A 27,531-nucleotide genomic window follows, 5' to 3' on the forward strand; every position below is an offset into this window, starting at 1 on the left:
AAACTTTCATCTGTGTTTGTGTTTCAATTACAGGTGCTGTTCTTATGTGGGTCGAAGGGGAAATGGTCCTCAGGCTATATCTATTGGCAAGAACTGTGATAAATTTGGCATAGTTGTCCATGAGTTGGGTCACGTAATAGGTTTTTGGCATGAACATACACGACCAGACCGTGATGACCATGTCACCATCATTAGAGAGAACATCCAACCTGGTGAGACATTCTGACAAGTATTTTGGGAAGCAAAACTCGTGTGTTTGTTTTTGGTGTTTCCTTCATCTTCTCAACTCCATTGGAACTGAGTGCTGAATAGCTGAAATAGCAATTATACCTGCTATTATTCTTACCTTGACTGATTTCAAATTGATTGACAAATAAAATACTGAAATTATAGTAGAATATTTTCCAAAGGTCTGGACAAGTAGCAGACCATTAACATAGAGGGCTAGAAGGAGCAAAATAACAATCATGCTCAAAAACTTCGAAAGAAGCCACTGCTCTTAAGGCTCTCTACAAGTCCTATTTCTGTGCTTGAGGAAGGGCATTTCTCCTGTAGGCTTTAGTGAATGATAAGTAGTAATATGTCTCTAGCTGCTCAAGGGGCTTTGACCTGGGAGGGTAAGGTGAAGAACTTTCAGTCTATGGGAGACAGGCACAGGTCCTGCAGTTTACACTTTATTCACCTCACTCTCTACAGAACATCCAGCTTCAGTCAGTGACCTTGGTGTTGAGATAAAGCATCTGAGGAACTTGAGAATTTTAAACTGTGACTGTCAGCTCTTTGCCACCCTAGCTGTTTGTGCCCTTGCTTGTGTTGGGTAGGCAAAATGGGAGGGAAGTAGGCTTGGAGTAGCTTAGTGTATTTGTCTGTTTCTTTAGAAAATATTTTAAAATATTTGAGATACAATGAGTTTTTGCCACTTCATCTAGGACTTGGAAGGAGACTGGCAGCTGATACACGCTCCCTTAAGTCTCTAAAGTTCTGAAATGTCATGCATGTTTGAGCCTTCTTTCTTGTCTCACTGTATTATTGACTTGTGCAGATGCCATAAGAGCTCCTCCCCTTTTCTTTTACTATGATGAGAAAATCAGCTGGAGTGCCATCCTCAGCAGCATGCTCTCCCTTTCAGTTGTTTCTCTGGTTTCTGACTGAAACTACTTCTTGTGGTGTGGCATGAGCTTGAGGATCACTAAATGGGATCAGGAAGCCATGGCCGCTGACGCATTTGGTTTTTGTTATATTATGCAGCTTATGTTGGTTAAAATGTTAATGTCACTGCAGGGTCTTTTTGTAAGACTCCAGTGGGAATATGAACTGGAGTAAGGAGTACTTTGTATTGCTGATGTACTAATTAGGTCAAAGAACTTAGGGTATGGAATTATGAACTAAGTATAATTCCTTTTCTCCTGTTCTGCTCTTGTTAATTTGCAACATCTGGATCTTGAAAATGTGACTTTGTAGTGTCTGCATTACATGAAGCCTCACAGAGAAAGCTTCAGACTTTGCTGAAGCCGAGTCTCCAGTAGTTTAGTGCTGGATTTAGTATCCAGTTAGAGTGTTAGTATCCAGTCTAATGAGTGAGGAGGGTTCTTCTGGAGTCTTTGCTGTCAAAATTATTTCTTTTAGGAATTAAGAACCAAACCAGAAATTTGTATGGACTGTACATGAAGCATATCATGATGTGTGGGGCCTTAATGTGTTTGTTGCATGAAACTAGTCTTTCTAAATCCAAATACACAAATTTGATGTGTGTTTCAGAAGAAGTCTGCCCTATCAGTTAAGGGGGCGTAGTAGAGTCTCACACTTCCTCCCAAATTGCAAAGATTTCTGAATGTCAGTGAGTAATTAGGTTAGGATCTTTGTTGTTTTTCTTTTCGTGTTTGGTTTTTATCTTTACAGAAAAAGATATTAAAGAATCTATAATTATCAATCATTTGTAGGTCAGGAATATAACTTTTTGAAGATGGAGCCTGGAGAGGTGAACTCCCTGGGGGAACCATACGACTTTGACAGCATTATGCACTATGCCAGGAACACCTTCTCAAGGTTGGAGTCTCAGGTTATACCTTTTGGCTTTTAATTCTCTTCCTGTCTGTGAATGCTAAGAACTATGCTTTTTGAAGTATTTTTAAATGCCTTAAAATGTCCCTTGCGACATAATATTCCTACAGCAGTCAAAGCACAGCTTGTTTATTTTAAGTCAAAATAATTTAATTATATTTGAAAATGTGTTTCTTTTCTGTTCAGTTTCAAAGCAGCCTTTTGATCTTGCCTCAGTTCTTTAGATTTTCAGACAAGATAAACTGGAAACATCATTTTATATGATACTCTCTTTTTGTGTCCACAAAAATTTGAATTTAGAAAAATCAAATGAGTGAAATGGCTAGGAATGTTATGTGTAACGTGATCTGTTTTCTAAAAGAAAAATACATCTCTTTAGATGCATGGAGTTTCATAGCCATGGATTATGCAGGTAGAGCACAGCTTATTTGGACATCTACTACGCAAGCCCCATCCTTTGTTAAGGACTGCAGTCAAGCATTTATAACAGAGGCTGCAGCCTCCTCTCTTTATCTGACAGTATTGTTACTGTCATAAAAACCTTATAGTAAAGACTTCTGCTGGTTTTGCTCTGTCCTGTTGCAGGCTGATCCTTTCCCAGCTCCTTAGTGACTCAGTGGGGCTCTCTCTGAAAGGGTGCAGGGTTGTGGGGAGCTGTACAATGAGCTGGCAGACCCATAGGTCAGCTCTACCCTAGAGAAGAAGTGAAAGAGGTATTCATCGAGTCTCCTATAGCATTTCATCAGCTAATTATTCTCTAAAGGTACCAGAGTAATGTAAAATAAAAGAAACCTCCCAAAAACACCCAAGAAAAAGTTTTAGTTTAAAAGATATATTCTTGGGTGTGGTTTTTTGTTTGTTTGGTCTGGGTTGGGTTTGTTTTTTTGGTTTTTCTTTCTTGTGTGTATGGGTCTTTTTTTTTTTTGGTTCAGTTTTTTTAAAAATATTTTTCAAATTCATGCATTTTAAGGTAAAATACTGGACAATCTGACACTTCGAAGTAAACTGAGGGCCACTCACCAGCCTTTCAAATTTGTTTGGCTTGTTCTCTCAATATAAATTCTATTATTCTATAAAAATCCAACCAAAGGCTCTATTACTCAGCATTAGACATAATTCACCCCTGGAAGAGCATGGGAATGAGCCACATGAGGTAGCTATTAGTCACATTGCTTAATCCAGTTACCCATACCATTACCTTAAGGAAGAGATTATAAGAACCTGTATAAAATAGAGTAATTGAACAAGACAGAACCCCCCTGAGTCCTAGGGCAATGACAACATCAAGGTAATTTGATTTGTTAGCCCTGATTTCACCACTTTCCAAGCTGGCAAAAACTCATAGTGCCATGAACAGGCATGCCCTGCCCCAGGGTACAAGGGCTTGTTACTTCATACTGTCTAAAAATAGCCAGCCAAGCCCTGAGGTTGGGTATTGATTTGCACTAATTCATCCTGCAAGCATGAGTGATGCCCAGTGAGGCATATTGCCAGCTGTTTGTTAGACTTTGCTCACCTAGATAAGTAGTAGGAATCACAAAATATCATAAAGTTCTTGTCGTACACAATGATTTTGTTCATGCTGTATTTACACTTACAGTATGTTCCTTTTTTAAAGTGCTAAGACATTCAAGAGAGGATTGTTTTCAAAGTTTTTCAATGTATGAGAAGCATCAGTTTGATGTTGTGCTGAAATTGAGTGGAAAATGGAATTATAATTTACAGATGCAATCACTATCTAAAGAATAATGTGCCTTTGTTCTAGAAGATGATTAATGCTATATGTAGTTTATTTCAATGTTTAGGGTAACATCCTGAGATTATTCTGTCTTTACAAAATTTCTAGTGATGGCTCAAAAAATCTAACTGGATAAAGAGAGTAATATGTACTTGCAATACTCAAAATGGTTCATCAGTTTTAATTTAAAAACCAGTATGTGTTTATAAATGGTATTCCTAACTACAGGCATCCTTACCATTCATTAATTTTTGCATCTCTGTTATATCTGAAGGTACTGGTTTTGCTTTTCAATAAAACCCCTGCAGGTATACAGGTGACTATAAATAATTAAATAAAAAGAGACTATAGAAACATATTCTTCAGTTAACTGCTGTTTTATGGGATTTGAAGGATTTTAAATTCTGCAACGTGGTAATAGAATGTAGTTTTGTATCTTAGTCTATTAAAATTTATTTGAGAATAGCAAAATGTTTTAGATCATATTTAAAATCTGGGAAATTTTGAATAAATTGCACATTTGGAACAAGTGTATTTCTCTGTGATGTCTTGTCATTTAAGGTTAATGTCACTAAAATCACATATGGTAAGTTGATATATTTTATTGCAAGGCAAGTAAAGGCTGGCAAGTAAGCATTTCTGTTTTGAAAGTGTCAGCAGTTAGAGTGGAGTTAAATGTCTTACAACACTTGACAGAATCATGATTGGCAAATGTCTTTGACTTTACCTGCTCTCACATGTAAGTCAGACTGTAGGAGGTCTTATAAAAACTTTGTTAAAAATAGGAGCTTTGTGATTAAGAATTTTGTGCTAGAGATGAACTTATGTATTTTAATGAAATTTTATATCTTTTTTCCAATATAGCAATAGCTTAATGGCAGTGTCTTTTCCCTGTAAAGTCTTAATAGTAGTTAGAGATCTTCTTCCTCTTTTTTAGCAGAAATATAAAAGCTGATATGTTAATTGATGTACTGAGAGAAGATTATTTTTTGGTAACTTTGCATAAAGTTTGCCAACCTGAGAAATTTTATGGCATGTTGTCTGCATTTAATGTTCTGTATATTATCCTCTTATTTATGCCAAATGTGAAAACCAGATTTACAAAACAGGTATACATTCATGGAACTCAGACAGTTTTATGAGAGAAACCTGATAGGGTTTTTTGGGGTCTATTTTTATTTTTATTTTTTTTAGGGGCATGTTTCTGGATACCATTCTCCCTTCCCGTGATGACAATGGTATACGACCTGCCATTGGCCAGCGTACCCGTCTAAGTAAAGGAGATATTGCACAGGCAAGAAAGCTGTATAGATGTCCAGGTATTGCACCACAAACAAACAAAAACCACATACTAGCAACTGTTTGACTTGTTGTTCAAGAGCAATGATAAACTTTTTGAGTCAGCTGCTCAGTATTCTCTTTCTATGTTGGCAACTGACATAGGCTGCAGAGGAATCGAATCATAAAAAAAACCCTTATGGATAAGGTCACTGGAATGCAAAGTACCTAAGGACAGATGAACTGTATGAAACAACATGACATTTCAATCTGCTTCTCTTAGCTGTTCAACAACTAGAAAAATATGTTTAATATCACTTCTGGTTTGCATACTGGCTGGAGTCCTTTATTTGAATTCAAGTTGAGTGCAGAAGGAACAAAATGAATTACTGTGCTTGGCTGTGAATCCATTATATTTTTTTAAAATGTGTCAATGAAAGAAGTGAGGACAACCAAATTGTAAACTCTTGTGTGGATGAGATGGTTAGATCTTTCTACAAAATTTCTATAGTTTTAACAGATGCATTTAAAATTTAAATATCTTCTGCCTAATTCTGTCATCCTATAATTTGAATGCATATTAATTTTTTATCTCAAAATAATGTGGTTGAGTTGCTGTCTGTCTCAGAGACATCAGTGGCAAGCCTGGAGTAACCCAGAGTCAACCCTATGGTTCGTGTTGTTCTCTAGTGCTCTTTCTTCACGAAGTGCTGCCAGAATGGTGGAGATCTCAAAGGAGAAGTTTTTAATCTCTTTGCTCTAGTTACTGCTGATACCACTGTTAACCTTTGGTGTCAACCAAAGAATTTCAGAAGTGCCGTCTCTCAGTCAGAATTTACCAGCAAGATCCTTGTGGGAGGCTGGACACCCCAGCTCTGAGCCACCTAGGCTTACAGCCATACTGCTCCTCATGGGAATGAATGACATCTCAGGAGCTGTTTTAACTTAGATACAGTGCCACTTTCAACCACCCAATCAACACAAAAGGACTAAAGAAAGCAATCTTTAGTGTTAAAGTAATGGAGTTGCTTCAAGTTTGTACCAGCAGCGATAGATCTAATGAAGATTCACTGTACAGCTGAAATGTGCTTTTCCTTTGTGCTGTAAGCACGCTGAATCATGCTCTTGTATATACTGAGAACAGGCACAGAGATTCTGGGCCTGCCAAAGCAGAAACCACTTAAACACCTTTTCTTTAACAACTGTTCCTTTGGGAACAATTTCTGCTCTTTCCTTTTGGTACAGAAAGTACTTTAATAATGACACGCTTGGCAGCAGTATTTCTAATGAAAGCATCCAGAGAGCAATAGCTTCATGAACACAAAGAATATATACATATTTTGATACAAGACAAGTTTTGGAGGAAAAAAGTATATAAAAGTAAAACTGCTGGGCAAGTAGGTAGTATCTCATGATCATTTTGACTTAAGAAAAAAAAATGGAAAGAAACTATAAACTAGTCTGTTTAGTATGTATATGATACTCTAATATACACTTTCGAAACTGTAAAAGATGCAACGTACATTTAGAGCTAGTGTTCAAACAGTTGATCAGAGAAAATATCCTTTTCATATATGTCATGAAAATGTACTGAGAATTATAATTTCTTTCAATGTTATGAAAGCCTTGTTGAAAGTTCATTTCACAGTATTGTAAAACCACTGTGGTTGTTCAGTAGCAGTTTGCATTTGAAAAGTAAGATATCTTTTGCAGCACCAGTGAACATGGGTCACATGAACAATGAAAATGAATGTGGTTAAAGGATTATGCTCCTTTTTTGGCACCCAGCTTTGCAAAATTTGGGATAAAATATATTGGCTTTCCAGCCTTACTTAAATGAGCCATGCCATAAAAGAAAGTGAGTTTTAAGAGAGAGAAAAAGACGGAAGTTTTTTCTACAAATGTTAACTAGCATACTATTTAAAATGCTATTTTTTCAGTTAATCTTTTTAATAGAAGGTGCATAGCTGAATAATGCAACCCAGACTGAATCCAATAAAGAAAGCAAATCTCTGAAAGTTATCTAGTACTTTTCTTCTAATAAATTTTTCAGCAAATACTCAAACTGAAAATTCAGACAGGCATAAAGCTTTTGTTTTTATGTAAAGAATCAAATGATGATTCTAGTACATAGCAATAAAATCCCTGATACTGTGTTGCTTTTGGAGGTATGTTTTATTTCCTATTTCAGACAAAAGTTATTAATCATGATGCCTGCTTATTATAAAACAGCAGTGAATATTTCAATCCTTAATAATATCTGCATTTTTTCATATGTTCATTTGTGCTCCCTTAAATGCAATGCAATGAAAATGCAGAAACCAATGACTTAATCAGCATTTTACAGAGACCCACACTTCTATGATAAAGGATTTTATAGTATTGTGTGTTTTGTTTGGAGTTCTAATTATTTCTGCGAACAGTTGCAGGCCCAAGTCCTTTTTTGGGGCCCTTGAACATGAAGTTGAGCTCAGGGCTGCTGGAAAACACAGGTGATCCTCACAGCAGGGAAGAAGCTGAGCCTTCCAGGGTGTTTTAGATAGTCAGGATATTCAGGGTCATTATTCAGGAAGGGGCTTACTGACCAAGAAACAGTTTTGAGACTGGTGAAGCCAGAGATTTGATAACCTGCCTTTCAGCAGCAGGGTAAGTGCCAGGTCTCTAAAATGTAGCAACAGCAATTTTGGTTTGTTTTTAACTTTTCCTTAGGATTTTTGTAAAAGGAAAATGTAATTGCTGATAGGGATCTGTTACATTTTAAAACCAAATTATATTGTTATGTGATGGAATAATAAGGGGAAAGAAAACAACTAAGTTGAAGTCCTTCCTCTGCCAATCTAATTTTGAATTTTGATTGTCTTGGTATTTGAGAATAAAACTTGAAGTTCAAGGTTGGATGTACTACAGTTTTCAGACAGTCTAATTGAATAATAAAATGTGTTTTCTTCTAGCTGCTAAAATTTCAATGCCGGTCTGCCTCTATAGTTTTATATAGAAATTGTAGTTAACATTTATATGTAGCCTAATAGGAGCAGAAGAATAAGAAAGGAAAACAATGGAGAAAGATACTCATGTGCCAAAAGAACAAAAAAAAAGTGTATAAAGTGGGAATGCATAATGGATAGGAAAGTCTCAGACTGGTGGGAGAAATTTGTTTAGAGGAAGAGAAGGTGGATGGACGAAGTTCAGCAAATTTACAAATTGCATGGATTAGATTTGAAAAGAATGTTCACCTTCAAAAGTCAGCCTTTGTTTACTGCATAAGGAGAATTAGGGTTTTTAGATTAAGACAATTTCCTTATAACTATTATGAGGAATCAAGTCAATAGTAAGACCCTGAGTTGCAGTAAACTGATTTAAGGTTTTGATTTAACAAGAATATGATCAGCAGTAGATATTTTTAGGACTCTGTGGCAGCTTTCTATGCTATATATGTATAGTTGTACCGACTTGTGTCTAAGTGTTAAAGAACTTAAAGAAAAAGGGTGAACTCAAATTAGCCATAAATGATGCTATGCATTTGCTAGTGCTATGTGCAAAGGAATGAGACTTGGTTCCCTAAGTGTCCTGGGGGATCTGGGCTTCATCATTTGCAGATTTCACAGTAATCCTTGATGGGACTTGGCCATGTGTGCAGGCCAGCCCAGAGAGGTGTCATACTCAGGCTGTGTAATTAAACACTGCTGCAGAGTACACTGGTGGGAATGGCTTTGTATAAGCACATAATCTACCTGCTGCCTACACCCAGTGCTAATCTTTACAAGGAAAGCAAAAATAGTTTCGCTCTCCTAACCATGGGAAGCCTTATTAGATGTCTAACCTTCTCAAGCTGTAAAGCAGAGGAGAGTGGCTTTTATGGCTAGAGTATGTGTGTGGGGAAAGCTAAAGTGGCATTTCTGCAAGTGGTCTAGCCTAGTAAAATTGATATAAGGCATGACATTTGAAAGGAGGGAAAAAGCATCAGAGAAAACCTTGGCAAATGTTAATGATTAACAAAGGAATAAAAATGTACAAATGCTTTTTAAAGCATTGTAAAGCATTGCTATTTAAAGTATATAAGATTTAAGTTGTGATTGATATCCTCTGACTTGAAATATACTAAAATAAGTATGAAATGAAATTTAAATAAGTGGCCCTTACCACTCATTTTCCTTCCACGTTTCTCTCCCAAAGTGGATTTCATTACTAGTGGATCATTATACAGTAAAAAAAAAATTGTAATATTCTGTCTTATAAACCAACTGCAGTTGCTACAGTCCAAATACAATCTTTACATTCTCTAGTGATAGAACTTTAACTGTTTCCCGTTGCCTAGAAATGTGCTTTTCAACAAGAAATTCCCAAATATCACCCTGTCTACTGCAGCTTTGGAAGCCAGCCTAGAGCTCAAATCTCATAGAAAATTAATTCAACTATTGATTGGTATAAGCTGTTCCTGTTATAGCTCCCTTGAGTAATCAAGAATTTACAATTAAAAGATAAATATGGCAAAACACATGAAGCCCAAGTGCGTTTTATAAATTCTGATTGTGTTAATTCTTAGTAGAAGCAATCTACTTACAAAATTTCATATGCCTCTGTTAAATTTAGAGATATTTCTGAAAATAATTTTAATTTGATCGAGAGCTTCCAGGAATTTAATAAGGATAGAAGGTAAATTTTCATATTAAATAGCTTTATTCTGTAATTCCTGGGGAAAAAAAAAAGTTCCATGACTCCTTTTGCAACTTAAAAGCTATTGTTTTAGGTCTGTATACATCTTCTGTATATTGAGCATGGATTTAATGAAACCATGGATGAGAGGAAGAATAACAGGGCTCTAAAAGGGGTGAGAGGAGTACCTGGATTCTTGTGAATGTCTCATCTTTAGGCCCTACTGTCCTCCAACAATTTCACTGCTAGCTTTTTCTGAAGTGTTTTACTCAGGCACTGTAAGCTCTGGCACAGTTCACCAGCTCTGGGGTAACCCAGTACAGGACTCTGCAACTTAAATGACTTTGCATTCATTGTTGTATTAAAAAGAAATTGACAGATTAGCCCAGGTTAATACAGATATAGCCATTTCATTGAAAGGGCTTCGTGCAGAAATGTCACTTGCTGCAGCTGCCTGCATCTTTTTAAAGATAAAACCACATTTTTTAAATGAAGAGAGGAAAATATTTAATTTTCGTGTTTAATTCCTAAAGGACACAGTGATGGTAGCTTCAGCTGTTACATTTCTGGAGAGCCATGCCGCTCTTTCCTTTCTCTTCTTATCATGATAATCATTTGAGTGTCAGAGAGCATATTTAATGCCTTGAATATAATTTCCACCTGATATAACAGTGTAGTTGTCCAATCACATCTTAGGTGCATTTTAACAAAACAGCTTTACAGCTGTGTTGTCTGTCTTTTTGTCATAAGCAATCCTTTCCTTTGTCCTCTTTTATTTAAAGATTTTCCAGAACATTTATAATTCATCAATATTGTGATGACATGGTTGTTCACCTGCTGGCAATGGTAATTTGAAAGCACTGCAGATCTGATTACACTGTTAGTCATGAGATAATATCAAATTCATATCTTGTGTCACACCTGCAACATCAGTGGGAGAAAAAATTTGATTAAGGTCAAAAAAGATGACTGACTAAGGTGCAACACCTACCAAAGTCAGTTTTAATGGTGGAGGCTGGTAGTAACTTCCAATGTTAAATTTTAGTGTGAAGATGATTTATTAGCCAGCATCTAGCAGCATGATTGACAGGTGAGAGAAGGGTGCTAAAAGTTTCAATAATAAAGAATATAAAAGCCCTTGGTATTTTAAGACCTTACATTTGCTTTGCTTTTATTACTACAAATCATTTTTGCTAAGAGACTTTGTGGAATATAGGACTTAGTTTTCTATACCAACATAAATAAGCGAGTTTAGGTCAGATCAGTTTTTCACGTGGGTGAAGGACTAAATTAAATGAAACCACTGAAAAAATTTCAGTGTGATACAAGTCACGTTGTGCTAGCATTTCTTCTAGTTCTTGAAGGCTGTCTAACTTTTTTTTAATTACCAAAAGAGTTCTATGTATAATATTGCAGTTGATTGACAGCAATGATATTTTTAAGGCTGCCATAATTTTGGTTATGTCAGTAGACAGCACACAAGTGAAATAGTTCATGGAATAAAAACATGCTGCATAAAATGGAATAAATGTCAAACTGGCTTAAAAAAAAGCTTTTAATAAATTGTAAACTAACCAGTTTATTTTCCGTTCTGCATCTGCAGTGAGTTAAATGAATTCTGAGTAGATATTGGAAAGATGCATTTTTCTCCGTTAGGCACATTACATTTTATATTTTTACTGTAATTTGTTTCTTTCAGCCTGTGGAGAAACACTGCAGGAATCTACAGGCAACTTTTCTTCTCCTGGGTTTCCAAATGGTTATCCTTCCTACACACACTGCATATGGAGAATCTCTGTGACCCCAGGAGAGAAGGTATTTTAATGTTCCTTTAGCTAGACACAGATACTATTTTCAAAGTAAAATGTTGTGATTTTTAGCTTCTTTTTTTAAGTTTAAAAGATGCATATTAATTGAAAATAATGGAGTGTCATAAAAAATGGGACCATGGGTTCTGTACTATTGGCTTTACTTTGATCTGTGGCATTAGAACTCATCATCAATTCAATGGATGTGCCTGTGAAATAAAGGCATGATTTCAATTTGCAGTATGTTTGCATCATGAACTCCCTTTAAAACTGGCTCCTAGTTCAGTTTATGATTTAATATAAAGGTAGAAGAGGTGATTCAGGCTCCTGAATGGTCTATTTCCCAGCATGGGCAAGCTGACCTGAGCTGTATGGGGCCGATAGCTTGGGCTTGACTAAGGAAGTTCTTAGTGTGTTCAATAAGATGCTTCTGAAATGGAACCATAATAACATGAGTAAAGAATGTGTCACTGTGGGTGTTCCCTGGAACTGGTTCTAATGCATATAGTTTTACTTTCTGGGGATCAGTATTGTGGTGGGGGGAGGAATGGGCTTGGTGAGAGCAGTTCGGAGAGAGAAGTGTGCCATGCTAGTGAAAGCAAAACCTGTCCTTCTTTGTGTACACTTTCAAAATGTGCTACTAAATCTCATTTAAATTATTGGCTCAAATATCAGGCTGCTTCAAAACAATTTAAGGATAGAGGGAGTGATAAAAAGCTTCATCTAAGACAAAATATGCAGGAAAAAGGATGTAAGTTACCTCATGCTGGAGCAGTGGCTAGTATCAAGCAGTCAAGTGTGACTGTGTTCACAGGGGTTCTTGGATGAGGGAAGAGACAAGAATGTTGACTCCATGATCAGTAGGCTTGATTTATTATTTTATGATATATATATATTACATTATCACTATACTAAAAAGAAAAAGAAGGACAGGTTTTCTCAGATGCTAGCTAAGCTAAGAATAGAAAAGAAAAGAATGATAACAAAGGCAGCTCTCTCAGACTCTATCAGAGATAGCTCGGTCCTTGATTGGCCATTAATTATACACATCCAAGATGGGCCAATCACAGGTGCACCTGTTGTATTCCACAGCAGCAGATAACCATTGTTTACATTCTGTCTCTGAGGCCTCTGAGCTTCTCAGAAGGAAAAATCCTAAAGAAAGGATTTTTAGTGAAAAGATGTCTGCGTCAAGTACTAAAGACTAATATACAGAATCCAAAGACTGGAATATCAAATCTAACAGATTCAGTACTGGCAAGTTCAAATAGGAAGACCCAGCACTTGCCCCCAGATGGTTCAGTAATTTGTCTCAGAAATGTCCCACTATGTATGAGTTGGACATTCTTTTCTCCTGATTTTATTACTTTGTTCAGTGTTTCTTTCAGGTCAGGGTCCTGGTAGATGCCAAGAATATACACTCTTGTTCTAATAGATCCTGAGGAGCTGTAAGGGCATTTGCTACTGTGGGGAATGAAAGAAAAGTCATTTGGAGAGTGTTTGCCCTCCTTTGGGCAAGAGCCAGAGCCAGGAGGAAACCTAAACACTATCTGCTGGGAGGAAAAGGGTGGCTCAGCATGTTGTCAGGGAAAAAAAATGAAGAGATGAATAAGAGAATGTTTGTGCAAAAGATGGAAATTACTCTAGATAGTAAATTTATGTCCCCGTTATTTGTGTTGCATTTTAGACATGATTGTGATAACAACAAAAATGGCTTAAGTTTTCTTCCAGAGCTCCATTAAAAAAAAATTAAAAGTGTGTTCATCTACAATTATTTGCTCTTGAAAAAAATTCTAATGTATGAGTTAATGTTGATGTTTAAGTATTTATAGCATACTCCAACTTTGTGTAAGCCTATCTGTAGACACCAGTGTAATATGCCTTGAGTTTGTAATCACCACTGAAGCTGCATTATACTGGACAGAATATTAATGGGGGAAAGCCCCTGTGTTGAAGTCAGCAACGTGAGAGGACTGACTCCTTTCCCAATTTATTTCTTTACCTTTTACTTTTGAGACTTAAGACTACATGGTAAAATGTAGCTGTAAAAGCTGTACTCAGTGTATCTATACACAGAAAAGTCTTGGAGGGAGGATAGTGTTACTAATGCTGTATGCCCCCAGCCAGGGAGAATCCTGCCTTCTGGTGTATAGAAATTTTACTGGCATAGGGAGAGTTGCAACCGTGCCAATGTTTTATTTGAATCTGCCTTTTTGAATAGATTACACTACTTTTCAGTTTTCCTTAATGTTTTACATGAAAGATGAAATAGGCCAGAAAAATCCTTGATTGATATGGGTAAAAAAATGCCACCTGCAAATACCTTGGTTTGTATTACTGGTATTTGTTTTATATTTTGTGCTTTCTTAGGCAGTAGGAGGTATGATATATTCTCTTGGAAGCTGCAGTAGCACAATCCAATCTGCTGCGTAATCAATAATTCTTTAATTGTGCTGACAAATACCCATTGATTGCTTTTCCTGGGAAGCCTCTCAGCCATCCTGTCCCCTTGAACAAGCTCTGCCTTGTCTGTAGCTCTATTTAGTACTTTGCAGAACAGCAAATTGGAATCTTAAATATATTTAAGCTTGTTTGGTTCATGACCAGAAATCATGCTGTGACAGATTGGGGGTTCAGCCTATGTACAGCTAATGAATTCTGGTCAGTGTTAAGAAATTGCTGTATCATCAAATACCTTGGCATGCCAGAGTGAGAAAAGGCTGTGAAGGTTATTTCATGTAGTTTCAAAAGCAGGGGCCATTGAGGAGGCTCATTAAATTTTAACCATTTCCACTTAGATAGCAGCACTGTGACACATTGACATGATCACAGCTAAGTGAAACCATCCATTTCCCACCCCTATCCTGGCAACTAAGGTTTGGAAAAAGGTGAATTTCCAAACAAAAACCAGAGAAAAAATCTGATGTTTCAGCTGTGTCATGGAAAAAAGGGAAACTTGTGGTTAGAGTGGTGAGAGAGACCTCCAGGCTCTAAGGAGTTGAAGCAGTGGAGGAGGTACAGGTTGTGGCTTCTGTGGCTTGCTTCCAGCAGAGCCATCTGGGTTTGTGTAAGCAGCTGTCTGCATCTCATCAGGGCAAAGAAAAGGGGCTCCCTCTTGTGAACCCCTCTGACTGCACAGATCGGGGAGTAAAGTTGGCATGGCAGGGAAAGGACAGGACTGGTGAGGACGGAAGGCTCTCCAAGCAGTATGGCTAAATGCAAACAGAGATACCTACTTACCTTTTGAGAAAAAAAGAAGGTAGGAGTTTAGCGGGAATCTGACTGCAAAGTGAATGATTTGAGGAGAACAAAAGTTTTGTATGTTGGTGTGGTCCCTTTACTTGAAGGAAGAGTTGAAGGAGAAAAATTCTGCCAAAGACAGAGAATTTATTTGTGAATGAGAGAATGGTCTCTGCCATCTTCTGAAGTAGATTCAAATAGAAATTGAAAATGTATAAAAAAACTGAAACAGAGTAAAGCATATGAATGTTTTTACTTTTAGCCAGCTTTTCATATTTCTCATGGTAAATAGGTGGTTTTGGAATTCTGGCAATATTTGTGCATTTATTTATTCAGTACATCTTCCTGAAGGACTGCCCCTGCCCGAGTAGTAAAGGCAAAATGTCCTGTGTGTTAAATATCCATGAAAGGGTGCATGAAACCAAGAACTTTGAGATGGAACTAAACCATTTTATCTGACTGGGTTCATTTTTCCAGTTATGGTGTTAAAATTTTTACCTTGCATCTGGAACAATGGTAAATTCCTCTCCTTTCAGCTGACACTCACAGCTGCTCCATGGGCTGCCATGGAGATGTATTTTTGCAGTGTGAGGTACTTGCTCCTGTGCAGCAATTTGTGTTTGTTTTATAATGGCAGGTTTCAATTGCAAATTTCTAGGATCAAAGCTAAGATAATACCAATTCTATGCTCAAATGTGAAGGGAGAAGAATTTCAGTTAGAAATATTTATTTACGTACACTGAGGAACTGATTCTGAAGCAGATGAATTTTTTTTCCAAGTACACCTAAATCCAATTAAAAGGATTGGAAGTATTAATTGGAAGTAATTTCATAGTACAAAATATGAATAACTTTTGACCTGCTTGTTTGGATTTATCCCTGTAATTGCAGGACATGAGGCTAAGACTATCCCAGTCGCTCAGGCTTTGAACTGTAGCTATTATGTCAATGTGTGATCAGGAAAAATCCTATTCCTGTGTTAAAAGTGTAAGTTTATGGAAGTTTAGGATTAATATTTCTAAAAGAGGGATAATGTAATTTAATGTAAGGGTAGTCCTTGTAGTAAGTATTGAAAATATGCTTGTTTACAGATACTCTCAATAATACTTGGAGTCCAAGTTCAAAAGTTCCAGAAAAAGTTCATATTTCTCTATAAAAAGCTTTATTATAGGTTCATTAAGAATCATTAAGGGACTGTACACTGTGTCTTATTAGTGAAATTTCTTTCAGAATTACTGTCCAACATTGTCAACATTTATGTGTCTGAAAGTAAAATTTCTTGTCAAAACAGTAGTAGGAGAAGCACAAACTAAAATAAAACAATTATTTATTTTTTTTTTTTTATTTGCAGCTGATTATAGTCTGTGCTGGTTATAGTCAAAATGTAATGGAAGAGAAACTGGCAGTAGAATTATCAAGTAACATACTTAAAATTATAGTACTCTAATATTTTACCTAATTAGCATTCTCAAATTTTTATTTTTCAGTGAAAAACTCTCTGCGTAGTAGTTTGTCTTGAATTTTTGCAAATATATAAGATTAAATAAAATAAAGTTTTCATGTTCCCAGTAAACTTGTACTTAGTCAAAGAAATAATTGAGGGGAGGATAATTAAATGTCTGAATGGTTGGAATTCCATTACAGGTGACCACTCTGGCTTCAGTTCTTCAGAATGTTGTTGAGATTGTTTTTCTCTTATTTACCACACATGATTTATTTAGGCCTTCTCATCTGGTTGCAGATCGTTTTAAACTTTACCACCATGGACCTTTACAAGAGCAGTCTCTGTTGGTACGACTATATTGAAGTAAGAGATGGCTACTGGAGAAAATCCTCTCTGCTTGGTATGCAACTGTTAAACGCTGCGCCGTCCACTGCACCGCACTCACTGGGCTCAGTGGACCTGCTCTTGAACCCACAACAAACTTCTTGGGTTTCAGGTGTCTAGAATGGATCTAAACCTGGGGATGGGAAAAAAAACCCTCTAAATGGCCTTGACTTCAAGCCTTAAGCCCTCCTTTCTCTGTAGCTTGCTATTATTCAGCTGCAAGTGTGGAAAGATGACAGCTATAAAATCTGCAAGATTTTGCTTTGCATATGGATATTGAATTATGAAGCTGCCATAGTTTTAGGTTTTTTTTTCCAGAGAAATAGGGAAGACGTTTACACACTAATCTATAGAGCATGTGATGGGAGATTCATAGGTCGTGTGATGAGAACATGCATCTGCTCTAGAGCTGTTGTTACAAGCTCTGTGCCTGTACCTTTAAGATTTGGGGCAGATTGCGTCTCTTGTTCCTTGTGTGTCCTTCCCTGCTCTTGCAGAGAAGACAAATGCAAAGCAATAATGAATTAAATTTGAGTTGCAACTGAAATGTAAAAGCTGCAGTCATCCTATTTTAATTCAGAAGGTTGGTGGGAAGATTTCACCTCCCATAATGCTAGTGCCCAGATACAGAGGACAGCTCTCTAACAGTGAATGTCTATTTTCTTGGCCTTGAACAGTAAATAAAGAAGAAACAGTTAAGACCAGACAGTAATTATCCTCTTCTCCTGTTCTCTATCAACTAGAAAAACAGAAATTTTACCTACCTAGGTAGACTTTAAGAGGATAATGTAGAATAGGTCATTTAGATGTTACTTTTTTAATTTCTTTGGCCCTTAGGCACAATCAGTTGTATTACTGTGAGCTACATTTGTTCCATTTTTAAGATTAGTACTCACTTTCCCCTTCCAAAATGCATGTGTTTGTATGTATATAAACAACCTCTAACAATAATTTTTTTCATTAATTCCTCTAAGGTTTTATGCTTAAACTTGTGAGCCTGACTGCAATAAAAGGTTCTGAAAGCTTTATAATAAAATCTTGTGTGTTAGGTCCTGCTCTGCAGAAACACATGTGCTTAACCATAGGCATAAGAATAGTTCCACTGAGCTGGTTCTGCTACTTCTGCCTATAATGTTAAACACTTGTATAAATGTTTGCAGCATTTGGCTTCAGAGGCGGCAGAAAATGCAGTTACTGGTTGCATGTTTTTAGGCAGGTTTTGTGGTGACAAACTGCCAGAAGTGCTCACATCCACCGACAGCAGGATGTGGATTGAGTTCCGCAGCAGCAGCAACTGGGTTGGGAAGGGTTTTGCAGCAGTTTATGAAGGTAAGCCTCTTATAGATTAAAAATAATTTGGTTATGGAAGAATAATATTAACCAGATACCTTTTAAAATTAACCATCCCCCACCAGAACTAACATATGAAATTAGTATTTTCTCACTAAGAGACAGTAGGTGCTAAATTACTAGAGAGGGAATTTGAAACTCCTCCCCTCACCAGATTTCAGCCGAGTTCTTTTTCAGGGAGATCACTGATAATAATCATAAACGTTTTTTACCAGTCTTTAATTTACTCAATACGCATGTTCTTGGACTTAGTGTTTGCAAAGATTTCTGTGTGTACTTTCTGTTTATCCTTCAGAAAAATCTGTCTTATATTTTCCATATACTCTGGAAATAGTTAACAAAGGCACCCATGCACATTGGGTATATTAGCAAGTCAACATTTACCTGTTTAAAATAGAACCTGTACTTTTCATTAAAATATTTTTAAATTTATATTAGCTGTTCTTTGAACTGAATGCAAGCTTGAAGTGATAAACTGTTGGTTAAAATGCATAGATCTTTATAAAAGATGAGATTTTGCTTTCATTTGTCTTTTTCTAAGGGTTACTAAATATCAATGAAGAATGTTTATTAAGTATATTTCAAGGGTGAACAAAAATTTAATTATTTTGACTCTTCAAATATATTCTGTAAAATGCATAGATTTAGATTATCCATAATTACAAATTCATCCTCAACACTGTAGACATGTTTAGAGCTATAAGAAATGCTAAATTATATTTGCTAACTAAAGTACATATAATGGTTTAAATCAATTGTGTTTTCAATAATTTATCCTTGGTAGATTTAAGTATTGTCCAGAACAATTTTTTTACTAGTTTTGAAAATGGAAGCATATAATGTCACTTTGGGCATGGGGAAATTACAGAAAATGTCATTATTGACAGTAAAATGTTATGCCTTTATCAGCTATTTGTGGAGGTGAAATCCACAAAAATGAAGGCCAGATCCAGTCTCCCAATTATCCTGATGACTACAGACCAATGAAGGAATGTGTGTGGAAAATAACAGTGTCTGAAAACTACAATGTAGGATTAACCTTTCAAGCATTTGAGGTAAAGCCTTTTAACTAATCTCAGACAAGCACCTAATGGCTAAGTGACAGTGAAATATAAAGGAATATTTATTAAGCCTGTGAATGAATTTGAGTTCTCTATGAAAAATTACCTCCATAATCTGTGAATGTTTCTCTTCCCCAGAAATTTTCAAAATTATGCGTTTTTTATGTTATCTCTAATATTTTAATTAGAATTTTAAAATTACTGAAGATAGTCACATTTTACCAAGTACATTGTCTAGCTCAGCAAGGTTACTTCAATATTCTGTTAAATAACCAGGACTTTTTATTTTTGCTAAATCTTATTGTCAAAAATGAATGCGTGGCTGGAGAAAAAAAACACTATGTTCTTTGGCCTCTGCTTTGAAAAGGAAAAAGCTCTAATATTCAGATCAAAAACTTATATTTAGTGAGGAAAGAAAAAAAGATGTGGTGAGTTGTCATACCTGTATGTCTTTAGTGTCCATCATGCTGTGTATAACATTGCTAAGCTATGGTAAACTATTACATAAAAAAGAAAAAGTAATATTTCATGTCTGTTTTATTCCTACACAATACACTGGCTTGAACTTTGTAGATAAATTTAGTAGCATACTTTGAGTTAATTTGTTTTCTTTGAATATGCTTCAATAGTAAGGGCATCAAGAACATTTTTTAAAAATCTAGACTTTTTTGCCTTTATGTTGTACATAGATCTAAATACAGGTATAGTAAACAGATCTGTAATTTCCAACCTGACACTTTAGTCTTGCAGGCAGACTTCAGGGTTATGGCACATTTTTGCAATGATTGGTAGAAAGATTTGAGTATGAGACAATAAGGGATTAGGACTTTATCAGCAATTATGAATATAAAATATCAAAGTTTCATTATTTTTATAGATTCTACTTAATTTTCCTTTTTTTTTTTTTTCAATCTTGAATTAATGTCAGTTCTAGTGCAGACAAGATCAGCTTCCCCTGATCTTCTGAGTCTGCATGATCTGGCTCAAGACTACTTACCATAGTATGTTAGTCTCTTTATTTAAGCTCTGTTGAAAATGAATGTTTTGAGTACCTTTTATATAATTTACTGACCAGATATGGAGCTTTTCTAGTCTGCCATAGGTGCTCAGCATTTCATAATGTGATGACAAGGGAAATGGCCCTATTCCTCTGCAAGAGAGACTTGCTGCAGTGTTTGGTCTGGTTGCAGTTGATCAGCAATGGTCTACATGTGCTTGAACTGACCTCAGTTCAATCTCATCGCTGGGAGAATCAAACATCTCTCCCTATCTTTCAGGACCTGTTCCTAATCACCAAGTTAGGGACTATTTACAAGTGTGAGGATGGCATGCTTTTGCCTCACCATACAGGAAATAACCAGAAGCAAAGGACCAGCAAACAACAGAACATTTTAGTAGACAAAATTAGGGCCTTAGGAAGAAGTGTCCAGTTTTTCCTCCAGACTGTTTAGTATTATGGCACTCTCTAGAGGTGAGACGTATGGACTAACACCTCATAAGAAGAAAGAGGAAATTGAGCAGAAATATAGTCAGGGGACAGGCTGAAATTTGGGCTTATACTTCACGTGTTTTGAAAAGAAAAAAAAAATTACAACAGTAGGGACTTGAAATACTTTTCCAGGGAGAGTCTGAACTGTAATTCCAGAGTGGCAAGATGCCCTTGAGCACCGAATGAGGCACCCCAGACAGGCACAAGACTGTTATATCTGTCTTTGTGGCACCTCTTACTGGCTCATCCACTGAGCTCCCTGCTGAGGATGGGAGTTGCTCTGGGAGCTGCTCTGGAGTGCCTGGACATTCACCACTGATTTCCATTTCTGCTCCCAGCTCTTGGAGGTAGGTGTTCTGGTTTTCGGTACTGAGTCCGACTCTGGACTGAATCCTTGGTGCACTGCCCAGTAAAACAAAAAGTTGCTTAAAAATCGCTGTTCTTGGTGCCAGCTGAGATAGAAAAAAGTAAATGTCAGGCCAGAGACTTATTGCAGTGTGTTTGTGAGAAAATTACTTCTCTGTGTTCTGAGAGGTACAGTTAAGTAAGGGGAATTCTCATTATCCCTATGTAATACTAGGAAAAAAACCCCTGTATAAATAACCTTCATTCTGAATTGAAAGCACTAGGGAAACTGAGAATTTCAAACTGTATCAATGAGTCATCTTGTTTTGCCTGCTGTGGGCAACACATTTTCCACTGAGTTGCAGGATTACACTTTCTTATTTGGCTGCTATAATTTCCACTGTCTGTGTGAGAGTAGAGATGTTGGGACTGGGAACTCCATATTTTTCATTGTGACAGTCACCTTTATAATATTTCTTTGAAAATTAGCAGCGTTATTTTGTTAGTTTGTTTGCTTTTTTATTTAAGAACCTTTTTTGGCATGCAGTCTCACCAGCTAAAAAAATCCAGAGGGTTTGTAGAGCAGATTCATATTAATCTTCCTCATTTGAGTGACCTTGTTAAACTCTGTGCAGATAGTGATAATTTAAATTATTTTTACATAAATCAGGGAATAAAATTTATCTGATCTACTGATTTCACTACGCATATATTCCACCTTTTATGACTGAAGTCTACAGCCTGAGGCAGATATGTTTACCTGTATTGCAGTTTGACTTTATGAACAAAAAATTAACAATGACAAAAAATAATATAAAGATTTTTACTGCAATAGAATTGCTCCTAGATTTGCCCTTCATATCTTTTTTTCTCTCTTTTTTTTTTGGTTCAGTTTTAGGGGTTTTTTTTTGTTTGTTTTAATTTGATTGTTTATCTTCATTTTTTCCTGTTGGAGGAGTGCTAGAAGACAAAGATACTCTGGATGTGAATTTGTTTGTTTTTATGTGAGTTTTTGTTTGGGTTTTTTGGTTTGGTTAGTTTGTTGTTGTTTTTCTAAACCTGAAACTACGTATGAGGCATTTTTTGAGAAGGGATGTAGAGAATGTCTCTGGCTTGCCATTTCTCTGGGAGACTTCATAGTTTTTTCCTGCTCTTCTGTGCCTGCTTTAGTAATTTTTCTGACATTTTCTCAACTTAGTTCTCTGATGCTCTTTAAATTCTAGGTTTCCTCCAAGGCCTTCAGGAGCCGAGGTTATCTTTCAGTTTCCTATAGGAAATACATTTCTCTGTAAAAAAATTTTTGTATATGATTTCTTATTTAAAATTTGCTAAAATTACACATATTTCTTCTCATCAACAAATAATATCACGTGAATATCTTGTGAAATTTTAGTGCTTCAGTAAACAAGATTTGTTACAACCAAACCAGGGGTCCTTTCGTTAACTGGAAGAGATTTTCCTCAAGGAACAAATAGGAAGTAGGAAGAATAAGAAAGATAGATAGAAAATATAGGAGGAGCAGGAGGAATAAGACACTATTGCAAATGTAATAGACCTTTGTATGGTAGTGTTCCCAGATGAGAGTACCATGTAATCTTAAAACATAAGGTACAGAAAAAACCCCACATTTTATAATATTTTCTTTCATTGATTACCAAGTACCAGTTATTTCTCAAAACCACAATAATTATCTGTTATATATAGGTGTATGACGGTGTTCACAGGGGTCTTGGGTTGAGGGAAGAGACGAGGATTTGACTCCATGTTTCAGAAGCTTGATTTATTATTTTATGGTATATATTGCATTCAAATTATACTAAAAGAATAGAAGAAAGGACTTCCTCAGAAGGCTAGCTAAGAATAGAATAAGAAAGAATGATAACAAAGGCCTGTGTCTTGGCCTCTCTGTCCGAGCCAGCTGGGCTGTGATTGGCCATTAATTAGAAACAACCAACACGGGCCAATCAAAGATCCACCTGTTGCATTCCACAGCAGCAGATAATCATTGTTTGCATTTTGTTCCTGAGGCCTCTCAGCGTCTCAGGAGGAAAAATGCTAAGGAAAGGATTTTTCATAAAAGATGTCTGTGACATAGGTGTAACACTTTAATCCCTTAATATTGATAACGCTGGCATCACTTGCACTAGTAGTAAACTAAATATAAGTGAATATGGTAGAACAGCCAGCTTTCAAATGGGTTTTTTTTGAAACTCAGTCTTTTTTTTGAAACTTTGCAAGTTGGTTGATTCTTATAGTCTTAGCAAGTTTAGAAACTTACTCCTATACAAAATGTATTTTTAGCTGTTCTCTTATGCCCAAAATAAAGTGATCCTCAGAAAAGAAATAACTAATTCACCTCAGTGGAAATTTGGCACATGTAACTCAGAGCCACACTGGGCTGGTGGATAATCATAATTTCCATATTGCCCATAAAAATGGAAACATGGGAAAAAAACGGATGTTAATTAAATGTCTTAAGTACTGAAATGACCACAGATGTGTGGGGAAAATGCACAATTCCTTAATTGATATTAGTGAGCTTTGGACCAGTTCACTTCTCAATTTTTACTGAGATAACAAGGCAGACTTTATTTCAAATTGGAATATGATGTCATGAATTTATTATTTAGGTTAATGAAAATTTGGAATTGGTATTGTGAAAAACTTACCAGTGCTCATGTACTGTATTAGTTGCATACAATTGCCACTAAAATCAGTAATAGGTGCTTGCATCCCAAATCTTTCTGGCTTTCCTCACTCATTCCCAAACTTTGTACCAGGACAATTCCTGATCAAAAATCTAGGAAATTACAGTAAATGACAATATGGTTTGTGACAGAGGAGTGGGTGGGAGAAAATTATGCATGTAAATGCCTGGAGAATTGGAAAGTTGGAAAGAAGACAGAGAAATGTTGTGTGTAAGTGCCATATTTTCATGCCACTAAAATGGCACAAAATCAAACAGTTCCTTCCTCCCAATTTTTCCTTTTACATAAGAAATCTTAATGTGCTAAATGGAAGTTCCTTAGTCTGTGATGATTTCTGAGCTTCATGTTGGTCGTGATGCACAAGTAGAGCAGAGAACCAGTGGCTACTTCTGCTTACTGTGAAGCTTAGGTGCAAGAAAAACTCTCTCTGGAGGTCAATGTAGATTTTTCTGGGCTTAGTTTAGACTTTATTGATTTAACAGAATGTGGATACGCTGAATTAGATTTGAGGCTTTCTCCAACCCTTCTACTTGACTATGATCCTGTTGCCCTCCCCATCCTCTCCATCCCTAAGCTTGCCTCTCCCAATTCACTAGTTAGTTTAAAAAGAGTGTTGTTATAGGAATTATTTTTGAATGTTTGGATCTAGTTAATTCTTTTATTAAATAAGACTGAGCAATGTGAAATATTCCAGCAGTAAAATGACCCCACTCAAGAGGGTTTTTAATTTTCTTGAGAAAGACACACTCTCAATAAAGACAAGCAGCTGCTACTGCTTTCCTCTCTGGTGCAATTCCCATTCTGATGGACTCTGAAAATACTATTATGTAAGGAGCACAAGGCTCACTACTCAAGCAGACATGCACACATGCCCACTCACATATTAGTCTGTGTTTGAATGTCATCCAGCAGAAAGTTAAAATGGAAAGGGAATTTTTCAGTTGTTCTGGTTTCAGTAAGTTTCTCCATCAGTACAGCAAAGATTCACTCATTGACCCAGAAAATCAAAAGAGGACACCTGAAGTCAGGAATTGTGTAAGAGAAACTGGACACATTGGCCACTGAAAAATTAGTTTCTTTTTTGTCCTCTGTTCTGTTGACTACTTCAAAGCTGATCATTTTATATGTGTCTTTGGATCTAATTTTTCAGATGCATCAAATTCCTTATGCACTGCAATTTTTTACCTTTATCCTGCAACATTAGTGAACAGTGACAAATGCAAAATTTTGCTCTGTCTGGAGGATAAAAGGAGATTCCAAAAATCTTATATTGTTGAAATTTGAGCTTTTTAATATTGCTAAAACAGTGAATATTTCTGACCTGTTTAGTTTCTGAGCCATTAATCTTCTTTAGTTGAGTGTACATGAGAAAGGAGGACTTGACTTGAGATGATAGTAGAAGTTTACAGAGCACTAGGAAGCTTAGAGGTGAGCATGTCTTTTTTAGTTTTTTTTTTTCCCCAGTTAGACTGTTGTGTCCTTAGTAACATTTCAATATTTTTTTTTGTGTAGAAAACAAGTATAGTTAAAATCCATTCGATGATGTTCATTCATCTTCCTGCTGCTTGAACCCTAATCAGAGACCTTAACCTTAACTTTGAAAAAATTTAAATTCTTTTTATTATCTGCTTGACATTTATGGTCAAGTTCAGGTAGGTAATTTTGAAAATTATGTTTTACAGATTGAAAGACATGACAACTGTGCGTATGACTACTTGGAAATCCGAGATGGAACAAATGAGAACAGTCCTTTGATTGGTCACTTTTGTGGCTATGACAAGCCAGAAGACATTAGATCTACCTCTAATACACTGTGGATGAAATTTGTTTCTGATGGAACTGTTAACAAAGCAGGGTTTGCAGCTAACTTTTTTAAAGGTATGTGTTAAAACATATTTTGAGAGTTATGAACAGCTTATCACTTCTTCTTGGACTAGAAAATTATGAAGGGATATTAAAAATATTTCTCAATCTTTTTTTTACTACTAGACTGAATAGAGTAATTCTTCCAGGGCATAAAATTTATTCAAAACAAAACACTAGAGGTTTTTGAATCTCCTAGTAAAATGTGTCCAAAGACTGAAGGAACATATTCAGCACAACTTTCTACTATCTTCAGGTTCAGTTAATCAACTTAGTTCTGAAATATACCTAATTTTGAAAAATGGCACATTTTTTACATTGTGTTATCAAATATAAAGTTAAACAGTGTAATTGCAAATGGCTTTTTTTTCCTGTTTAAGTTTTTTTTCCTTTTCTTTGTCTAAATCTTGTCAGTTTTTTTCTGATCTATTTTCTGGGTTGGTCTGCTTTATTACTCTCTGTAGGGAGGGAAAGAAACCAAAAAAGAGATCAGAAATCATCTTGAGCAATAACCTCATAGTCTTCTGTGAAGCTTAGGTGCAAGAAATGGTGTTTTTTGGGGAGAGGAGGGTGTCATACAACTGCACAAATGCCTGAAGCATTTGATACATGGAAAGTTTGTAATTTGCACATGGTGCTGCTGGTGGCACAGTAAAGCCACTGGCAGTGGTGTGGCCATGGTGATACCTGAAATACAGGTCATGCCACCAGGAAAACCTTTTTGTTCTTTTGAAAAGAAACCATGGCTTTTCTAATCCCAACTGATAGTTTTCATTGTAGGCAATTATAATTTTGAAGGCTATAGGCATGAGAGTAGGAGCTCTTATTTTTTTCCCTGAGAAATCACTTGTCCTGGTGTAAGAAAATAATATTCCAGCATCTTAGGAATATTTCAGTGATGAATCTCATGGGACTATTTCAGAGCTAGCAGAGAGAACACACAATTCCTTTCCCTCCCCCAGCCCTGATTCATCTTGTTCCTTTTAATATCAGTAGAATAAAAACCTAGGATTTGAGGATTCTGTTAATCTGTTTTTGAGTATGAATTCAGGATAATGTACAGATTGATTCTGAGGGAGATAAAGTGCCCTTCAAGTGACCCTACTGTGGATTTTCAATCTTTCCTTCAATACTTTGTACAATCTTTAGATTATAGCTGCCTGAATTACTGTATGCTGCACACAAAGTGCTTATAAATTAGTTCTGCAGCTGTTAGTAGGCGCTGTTAAAAAAAACCAAAAAAACAAACAAAACAACCCAACAAAAAACCACACCCCACATAGGAAAAATTTTTATTTTCTCTATTGCAGGTCTCCTTAGCATTTGAAAATACTCTAGTCAGCAACCACAGTGGTTTATGCAGTGCATCTTATAATGGCATGCATACAGCTTTCTGGGTTAATATTGATCCAGCAGTTACAGCTGAGGAAGGTAATTATTTAACACATTTTTGCATTCTTGCCTGTCTTGGCAGAGGAAGATGAATGTGCCAAACCTGACAACGGTGGCTGTGAGCAGCGCTGTGTGAACACCCTGGGCAGTTACCAGTGCGCCTGCGATCCTGGCTACGAACTTGGTCCTGACAAGAAGAGTTGTGAAGGTACAGTGTGCTGCTGTCTTATGGGCTCTTAAAGATCTCAGAGTGCCATGGCCTGAATGAAATGCTACACGTCTCTTAGGCTCTGTCTGAGCAGCATGAGATCTGTGGAACCCAACCCAGAAAACCAGTGCTGTCCTTTTAGTAGTCATGCCAGAGCCATGTTTGTCCCGTGTCCGTCAGCAATTTTGTTTTGTAGATTTTGCTGTTAGTCAATCAGGAATGGTGCAAAGTAGGACTCCATACCACTTATTACACTATTCATACTCACTAAAGCCAAGTCTCTCAAGGAGACAATTAACAGCAGAAATGTGCCACTTTCTCAGAATCAGTGTTTAATGACCCCTCTGAGCACCGCTTACTGGGATGTGCCTGGGAAGCTGGCAGGTCTAGAAAAGCAAGGTCCTCTATTTTAGCTCAGAGGAATCCTCCCCACTCCTAGTCACACTGTGGACTTTTCTTAATTTTCAGGGTGAGCAAAGTGTGTTCAAATAATCATTTGGAGAAAAAAG

At 36.4% G+C, this 27,531-nt stretch overlaps 1 protein-coding gene across 3 annotated transcripts in view; it reads left to right on the forward strand.

Moving 5' to 3' along the window:
• The window catches only part of TLL1 (tolloid like 1), a 125,208-nt gene that overhangs the window by 70,352 nt on the left and 27,325 nt on the right, over positions 1-27,531 (forward strand). For all 3 annotated transcript variants that reach the window (XM_036382837.1, XM_054514741.1, XM_036382838.2), the window contains 9 exons: positions 34-212; positions 1,941-2,046; positions 4,994-5,118; positions 11,430-11,545; positions 16,520-16,622; positions 17,819-17,935; positions 18,866-19,011; positions 25,242-25,437; positions 26,897-27,022. In XM_036382837.1, coding sequence (XP_036238730.1) covers positions 34-212; positions 1,941-2,046; positions 4,994-5,118; positions 11,430-11,545; positions 16,520-16,622; positions 17,819-17,935; positions 18,866-19,011; positions 25,242-25,437; positions 26,897-27,022 — 1,214 coding nt within the window. The remainder of the gene's footprint in view (positions 1-33; positions 213-1,940; positions 2,047-4,993; positions 5,119-11,429; positions 11,546-16,519; positions 16,623-17,818; positions 17,936-18,865; positions 19,012-25,241; positions 25,438-26,896; positions 27,023-27,531) is intronic.

The sequence above is a fragment of the Molothrus ater genome, chromosome 4, assembly GCF_012460135.2.
Source record: "Molothrus ater isolate BHLD 08-10-18 breed brown headed cowbird chromosome 4, BPBGC_Mater_1.1, whole genome shotgun sequence".
Lineage (NCBI taxonomy): Eukaryota > Metazoa > Chordata > Aves > Passeriformes > Icteridae > Molothrus > Molothrus ater.